At 44.6% G+C, this 8,326-nt stretch overlaps 1 protein-coding gene across 1 annotated transcript; it reads left to right on the plus strand.

Annotated features, from left to right (window-relative positions):
- Positions 1–614: 614 nt before the first annotated feature.
- LOC147998920 (disks large homolog 5-like) lies at positions 615–4,618 on the plus strand. The gene is made up of 6 exons (XM_087595963.1): positions 615–804; positions 1,838–1,997; positions 2,463–2,606; positions 3,239–3,408; positions 4,119–4,224; positions 4,348–4,618. The coding sequence occupies exons 1-5, from the start codon at positions 798–800 to the stop codon at positions 4,181–4,183; spliced, it is 546 nt and encodes a 181-aa protein (XP_087452089.1). The 5' UTR covers positions 615–797; the 3' UTR covers positions 4,184–4,224; positions 4,348–4,618.
- Positions 4,619–8,326: the final 3,708 nt, after the last annotated feature.

Here is an 8,326-nt window from a genome sequence, read left to right on the forward strand (position 1 = left end):
CAAGCAGCATGAGGTTCCCTTCACTGGAGTCTCCAATATTGCATTTTCCTCTGCCAACTGGTCTCCACACTTTTCCTAGCACCATAAAGACTTCAACTCTTTCTCCTAAGGAATTTTCTGGCAATTGTCGATTGCTAAGCACATGACTTCATGAGTGTTCCCCTAACACACACGCATTTTGTAACCTACCATGCAGACTATTTCTTGATGTGATTTAAAGCACCTGTACATAATGAGACAGGAGAACTTTTGACTGCATATTCAAGCTGGTGTGAAATCTCAGGAAGTTTTAATGGCTAACATTGGTGAATGAGGACAATTTGAGTTGGGATGAGACATTTTGGGGCAAGATATGGAAGGAATCATTCATTTAGATGCATAGGAATTACTAAGGTTTTTTATAATCAAGCCTTGAGGAAAATTTGGCTTTGGAAGCAGGAGATGCTCAGTGGCTCTGCCCCAGGAAAGTCTCCTGGAAAGGGCATCTCAGCTTATGCTCAGTACAGGGAGAACATTAGCAGGAGGCAAAGTCTGCTCCCCATGACATCTGCTGTCCCTTCTTGGACATTCTATTGTCTCCTAGAGAGTTCTGGCATCCTCTGTGATGTCACCAGACATCAGTGACAACCAGTGCCCTAGTTTCTCTCAGTCTGAGTCTGGCGGTTACAAGCTAAGACATTTTTTCCCTTCTTCGCAAGCTTTTTGGGAGGGGGAACGTCGATTCTGGAGAGACTAGAGTGAAGGAGTCTGGCCTTTTGTCTCAAAGTAATGATGGACAAAGACAGCACTTCTGGGGAATGTGGAGTAAGTTCTGGGCAGTGTATTTTGAGCTTCCTGTCAGGGGGGCTGCAGGCTTAAGCTGACCTTTCTAGCAATGGGCCACAACAACTGGAGCATCTGAAAAGGAATTGAATTTCCATGAATATCACAATTCCTGAAAGTCAAGGATTTCAGACCTTTAGTTTCCCCATCCCCAATGGGAGGATATGGTAAGGCCAATGCTATTATACTGTGAACTTCTGGTCTTTACTTTTCAGTTCATTTGTTCTGTTACATTGATATAATAACACTATCAGTAGTCATGGAGGGTCCACCTTTTCTGAGTTTAGACAGGGCAGCAATGTATTTCACTATCATTGCTTCTTTAAATACAGTGGGTATCTGACAGTAGTAACAGGGAGAGATTGTGCTCCAGGCAATAACCTTATGTTCTTAGACCTTCTCTGATTTCTTCTAACTGTGAGGGTCATCGTTTGCTTTATATATTAGAGGTTATATGTTACAAAAATTTTTCTACAATACCAAAACTATTTTGAACGTGTAGACCAAGATTCAGCCTGTAACCTATTCACAGTTCTGGGGCATTTGGTATTTCACATAGGGACACTGATAAGTCTGTTGAACATATCCTCCCTGGAAATGCGTTTTAAATCCAAAGTTGTTGGCTTAGAGTATCAGAGTAGGACATCTGAGTGTCTCCAATCACTCAAGTTTTGTGGATGGTGAATTTATCATCTGAGTTCTGAAGCCACAGGGGTGAGGGTCCTGAAACCAACCTGTACCCTGTTCAGCTGATAATAATCCTGGAGAAGCCATCTCCATGATACATGTAAGCACGTGATGTCCGGCATAGGGAACACCTGGCTGCTAACGTCTCTTGGTCTCTATAGAGTAGTGGGAGAACTGAGATCCCCTGAGGAGGTCTCTTAAGCATAGACCAATCGCCTAGCAGTGACACTGGGTTCCTGGCTTGTTTTCCTGTTTAGGCCTCACTGAGGTCTACGAACACTCTATGCATTCTCCCCATGCAGGTTCACTTGTGTTGTTCTACCTACAGACGCTGGGAGAGAAACATCATCCCCTGACACTGACCTAAGCAAGAATCAGGCCATGAAGGAAAAGGAGAGGCTGATTAAAGAGCTGCAGCTCATTACGGAGGAGAGAAATGACCTGAGAGATCGCCTGAGGTTTCTGACAGAGAGATCCATGAAGAACAGGTATGAATCGCTCCAAACACTCTTGTTTCATTCCTGGGTCTGCAAGGTCACCTTCTTATCCTATTAAGGTTTTGGGTTCTAGAAAGCTGTGCCTCCCTAACCACCCTGTGCTAAACCTCACCTCCCGTATAGTGGAGATTCAGAACCTGACCCTTCCTGAGAAGTGAGATTGAAAATGGACTCATCTGCTTCCATTTATTTAAAAGCAGAACTTGTGGTCTGAATGAAGAATTCAGGGATAAAGTCAGGGAGAGTGAGTGCCCAGTGTGCATTTGCAAAGCCCTTGACAGCTGGTGGCTTTGCAAGATTGTAATTGCAGTGAGTTTATGGTGAGTCTCTGTACTTGCTAGGCAGGGGACTGAGTGCTGGAAGATCCAGGCAGCAGCCTGGGGTAATATAGGACCCACCCTGAGTTCGTGTATTCCTAAATGCCGATGTTCATTGTATTCTATCATTTCGGGCCAGGCCACACTTCAGGCCAAATCCATATTATGAAGACCTGGAGAGAATGGAGGAGGCGGTCATGTCAATTCTGCACAACTTAGAGATGGAGAACACTGAGGTCCATGAGAACAACCATAAGCTGAAGAAGGAGATTACCTTCTCTAGGTAAGTCCTGGTCAGAAAGGCTATCACTTGTGGAATGGCCATTTCTGACTTTCTTTGTTCTGGATTGGACGGTCTTCAGCTCTGGTTCTATCTCTTGTGCTATTTACCCATCAGTGTTCCAGGGTCATTAGGACTCAGTTTTCAGTTCCATAAAAGACTGTTCCTCATCCCAGGATTGTCTAGGCATCTTCAGAAGGCTCTTGAGACAACAGTACTGATTGAAGTCAGCAGAAGGTTATTAGGCTGCCCTGGACCTATGGTGTCACACCAGGTTTTACAAAACTCAGTGGGTGGACCACATGGTTAGCATGACCTTCTCTTGGTTCTACTGACCTCTTTTGAGGGTGTTGGCCCACTACTAATTGATGTTGCCCCCATGCATTGGGCTTTCATGGATAGTTGTAGATCCATGTTCTTTCTCAGAGGTGTGGACACTAATTGGTGTCAAGCCAAGCAAACAATTTATTCTTCCCCGAATTAACTCTTTATGGTTTGTGCAGCAGCCTTATATGTATCAAGATGCATTTTATTAAGTCTTCATGGGTATGTGGGACCTGGTAGAGTTAGTGGGACTTGGGAGTAGGAATGGGAGAAAGGGCCAGCATGATCTTACTATGCAGATGTATTTCCAGAAACCTGCTCAGCCAGCTCCTGGTGGAGAACACATGTAGGAAGAAGTTGGTCCCACCGAAGCAGGGGAGCAAGGGGGTACATCTTGATTGTGCACTGAACCAGAAATATTTGGTTGACTTCAACAAGAAAGATAAAGATAAAGATCAATGGCCAGAACCAGCATTATCAGGTAGGGACTGTTAGCTTAACAATATCTGATAAAATTTGCCAATTTGATACATCTTTGCTTCTCTTACCACCTTTCTAATTTACACTCACAACCAGCCAACCACCTCATGTAATGGAATTGTTCATTGCTCTGCCTATGCACAAGTATTCTGGGAATGTAACCACTTTTCAGAAACTGAATTATTGTGCAAGCATATTTTGCTGCTCTTTTTGAAGCTGCATTATAGAAATGGTGACAGATCAATAACATATCACATTATTGCATATCCATGTGATAGATTGGATCCTATGTAGAGTTTTGAACAATTTCTTGGTTCTTTGACAAATGACACTCTGTGGTCATGTGACCTCTTGTGTAGGAAGCACCTTTGGGATAAGAACCAAGTGCAAATGTCAAATTAGTACTTGTCATTGGCTTTAACCTTGGTGACATATGGACGTCTCCTTTCTTCCTGCAACCTGATGAGGTGTCTTGCCATTGCCCTGTTCTCGGTTTGCACTGGTATAAGTCTGGGTCCCATATTGGCAGCCCACATTACTGTGAGGCTCTCTGGAGATTTTGCCCTGCCCACAGAGTTAGCAACAATGATATCACTTAAAATGTCCATGTCGACTGTCCAATAGAACTGAGGTGGTAGAAGGCAGCATTCTGACAGCTGGCTTGCATTTCCCCACCAAATCAGTATCTGAAAAACTGCCTTCCTCTCCCAGGTCTCAGAAAGTGCAAGAGAGCTGGAATTGGACACACAGCAGTAAGAGAGCTTCCTGAAGAATAAGTTGCTTTCTCAGGAGTCCCTGATGACCAACATCCTGAATGGTAACAACATTTTTTGGATGAGTATTCATCCTCTGAGTTAATTTGTCATTTCTTAGAGACCCTAAATTTATATACCACTAAGCCAGCCTGACTGATTGAGGTCTTACTAACTTTCTTCTTCAGAAAACAGCACTTGAGAGACAACTTGGGGGACCGCCTTTCATTATGTGTGCTAGAGGAGAAACAGCAATACGTCTGTGCTTCTAAATGTTCGTTAAGAATATGCTTTTAGAAATATTTTTGTTATGATTTTAATTGAAGTTTTCTTTTTGTTGTTTCATATTTATATGTTCTTGTTACTATTTTTACTTTCAAATATTTTTAAATATTTTTATTCATTTTAATCCTGTTTTGTTGTAAAAATGTATTTGTTATGAATAAAAATTGAATTCTATCTCTTGACTCTTAAGACCATCATTCTTACTCAAGGGTTCTGAAACCTCCTGTGGACTTAGAACTGACAGCTACAGATGGATCTCTGCATGTTCCATGGATCCTGGGCTAATAAGTGAATTCAAAGTCACCAAGGGGTACTCAGTGTGACAGTGTCTTTTGTGTGGAGAATGTGGCTGTTCCTCGGACACACACTTTATGATGTAATCACTGACACACTTTACCCAATTGTTAGGGTCCATGTGGTTCTTCTGAGAGAGCAGCAGATGCTCTACCCTGTGAGTCATCACCACAGCTCCTGCAGGTGGCTTTTGTTATTCCACATGAGGTGCTGTATTAGGTGGACAGGATCACCTATGATTAAATAGAGAGATCTCAGGAGATGTGTGTTCACAGGGAACTTACTGAGCCGTGCGTTCTCAACGTGTTAGGTTGCCAGGCATCCCTACAGGGCTCTGGTGTTCCCACTGCTCATTGTGGGTCAGGATCATCCTGCAGCATCACTTAGTGTCCATATTAGAGCAGATCTTTCACCTGTTATCAATGATGACCATATGTATTCTGCACATCTGATAAAATACAGAATAGAAACTAGCTTCTTGTAGGCCAGCTTGGCATAATGAATTCTTTTGATTGTTAGCAAGAAACTTATCTTTATCTAAGCAGTTTAGGGAGGAACCTCAAGGGCATCCATAGTGAATGTAGCCTGCAGCTGTGAACACAGGTTTCTTTTGGAGAGAAGGCCTGTGCAAGCCCAACCTAGGTGGGACAGTTCAAGCTACCCTATTTCCATGGCCAAACTGGGATCGTATTGAGAATGTATTTTTTCCAGGTGACTGATTTCCAATTTGTGGAATTGATCTAACTTGCTGAGAGTGGAGGTGACTCAGAGAGTTAAAGTACAGAAGAACCAATCCAATATGTCCACAAAAGCTTGCTGTCACCCCAGGGCTTTTAAAAGCTCAGCAGCTAGAGAAGCAATGTAGTATTTGGTTACTCTCATGCTTAGGTCTAATCATTCATTATAAGCTGACCATGACACAAAAAGAGTCATCTGTGTCACAATAGAAACTAGTTGTAACTAGACTCACACCACACTATCACATCACTACCGTATTGAGGTTCTCAGTTACTATCTAAGAAACTGGAAGAGGCCTGGGTCTTGCTACACAAACTCATGATTTATGTCTTCATGACAATGTGTGCTTTGTCCTGTTAATGCTACCATTGGCATACAACACCTTGGATACTTTGTGCTGACATCTGTGACCTGAGACAATAGTTCATGTCATCCTATCCTGAATAAAATGTCCTTAGAGTACAGTGTAGTGGGAGGGGCCTTCTTTTCCTGTGAGATAGCAAAACATTTCCAGTCTTCAGTCAAGTCTGACAGCCATTGTCAGTGCCTGTCTTGAGATGTCCACATTTTCAGCTGAGAGTCTTCATCCAGGCAGCTCTGTAATTCTGTAGAAGATTAATAGGTTCCAACCCTAGGATTTAATTCTGCATGACTGTACTTGCCGAACATGCTCAAAGCCCTGTGTTCCACCCTAGCCCTCTGTGCTTTAGAGAAAGAAAATAAAGAACCACATTGCACTTGAAGTTTCTCCTCCAACAAAAGGAGAGCCTGCATAGGGCCTTTAAGTAACTCGAAACCCCAGCTTCCGCCCACAGCTCCCTCCATCAATTCCATGATTGGTGTGTTTTCACTACTACTCACTTTCCTCTGTGTGCAAAGAATGTGCACCATGTCAGTAAAGTGTGTGTGTGTGTGTGTGTGTGTGTGTGTGTGTGTGTGTGTGTGTGTAGTCCCTAGTGAAAACTGTCGAGATACATGCAGACTCATGCTACTACTGTCCCATGGCACCTTGCAGGGAACCCTGAAATGGTGGCTACTTTAATACAGTCTAAACCGTGTGTGCATGGTTTCTGTAAGGTCACCACTACAGAGAGCAGGAAAAGCTTCAGTAGTCACATGGATGTGATCAATCAGTGTTAGTCATGCCCTTCCAGCATGGTAGACTGCAGGTTGTCTGTCCCCATCACTTTGCTCTCTTGTGCCCAAACAATGCCAAGGTCAGGGCCGTTGAGCCGTGAGGCAGAGGCTCACCACCCTGAGTGCTGCCTAAGACCCCTAAGACTGTCTCTTTCGGGTGTGTGCGTGCTGGACACTCATGGATCCTGAGATCTCCGCAGCTGAGGTGAAACAGTACCAGAGGCATTGCAATGTGGGCACACATTTGGTTGTGGAGCTGGGCCACTCTTTGACTTTTGTTGAGTGGAGAGACAACTGTTGGCTGAGCCTTTGGTGAACCGGATGGCCCCTGGCCACGTCAGCAGTCAGCAGTATCAAAGGTGAGAAACCAGTGTTTTATGTTCCATTTTGTCATCGCTGGTCAGTGTTCTGATGCCACAGCACATGGCTGGTCTCAATCTCCCCATGTGGCCACAATCCCTAATTGATATGGCCTCCACTTCCGAAGTGCCACTGGGATTTCTGTAGAACCCCTAAGGCAGCAGCAAGCAGGAGCCCCTGACTATTCCCTCCCTGCTCTCTGGATCTGCAAGTCGTTCTGTGTACATATGGCTATTCCCTCATATACTCTTGATGCCATGATACCTTAATAAACACTTGAATCATGCCCTGATGGCCAGTTTTCAACTGCTACCTGACACCATCTATAATCGCCTGGGAAATGAGGGACAGTCTGGATCAGACTGGCCTTTGAGCATGACTATGCGTGACTGTCTTCGTTGCTGTGGGAGATGCCAGACAGCCTCTTTTCTGATCCTAGAGTCCCTATAGCCAGCCACTTGTCCCCTCTACAGCCAGACCCTACTTCTGTTCCTAGGCACTGTCTTGGACTTCCTTCTCTCAGGTGGCTTCTCTCCTTTGGTTGCTACAGAAACCTGTTATGAGGACAGGAACAGGGAGTTAAGAGTTCAAAGCCATCTTCCCACTGATGTTCTTTCTCAGAGGTCAGTGGGACACTTAAAGAGTTTTGTGTATACATTTTATTAAGCAAGGGACAATCATGCATCAGACACAGGAAACTAACAGCACATCTACCGGACCTCCTTCAACACCTGGGCATCTCTTCTGGCCTGTGCTTCTGTGTGCTGAAACCTGGGGACCAACTTCCTGTGGTGTTTCCCATGATGACTATGCACATTACTACACTGGCGTAAATCCTCAAAACTCACAAACAGCAACAGGACCGACCGCCACAGGAACGGTTCTCTATCAACAGATACCACAGACCAGCAAGCAGAAGCATGGGAGGGTGGTGCTGTGGTTCACACACTTCTCTTTCCTCACTAGGGCAGGTGACCCGCTGGAGAAAACAAGGAGGCAGCAGGATGGAAGAGGAAAACTACAACCCAGTCCTTGCATTAAACACCCAAGCACATTTAGACTAGAAGAGAGAAGTTTGCCAAGAATGAGGGCCACTTTGGACATCCATCATCAATAGCCCTGGCTGTCTAGGCCAGCATCAGATCCAGCAGTCTCCAGGCAGGTGTCAGCTAGGCCCTCAAGGGCACTAAGAGCATTAACCATGAAAAATAGAACAAGATCTCTGCCTCTTGCCTGACTGACAGCCAAGCATGTGTATGCCCTGGCAATGCTCACGCTGGGACCCCTGCGAGATATTAAGATATAGAGACCTGATAGTTGATTAGGACCCTGTTCAAAAAGGAAGACACCGGA

This window comes from Rattus norvegicus, chromosome 19, assembly GCF_021556685.1.
Source record: "Rattus norvegicus strain SHRSP/BbbUtx chromosome 19, alternate assembly SHRSP_T2T, whole genome shotgun sequence".
In the NCBI taxonomy this organism is placed as follows: domain Eukaryota; kingdom Metazoa; phylum Chordata; class Mammalia; order Rodentia; family Muridae; genus Rattus; species Rattus norvegicus.

Coding starts and splice junctions, on each gene's coding strand:
- LOC147998920 (XM_087595963.1), top strand. Junction 1,998..2,462: donor GAGAGATCCATGAAGAACAG/GTATGAATCGCT, acceptor ATTTCGGGCCAG/GCCACACTTCAGGCCAAATC. Junction 3,409..4,118: donor GCCAGAACCAGCATTATCAG/GTAGGGACTGTT, acceptor TTCCTCTCCCAG/GTCTCAGAAAGTGCAAGAGA.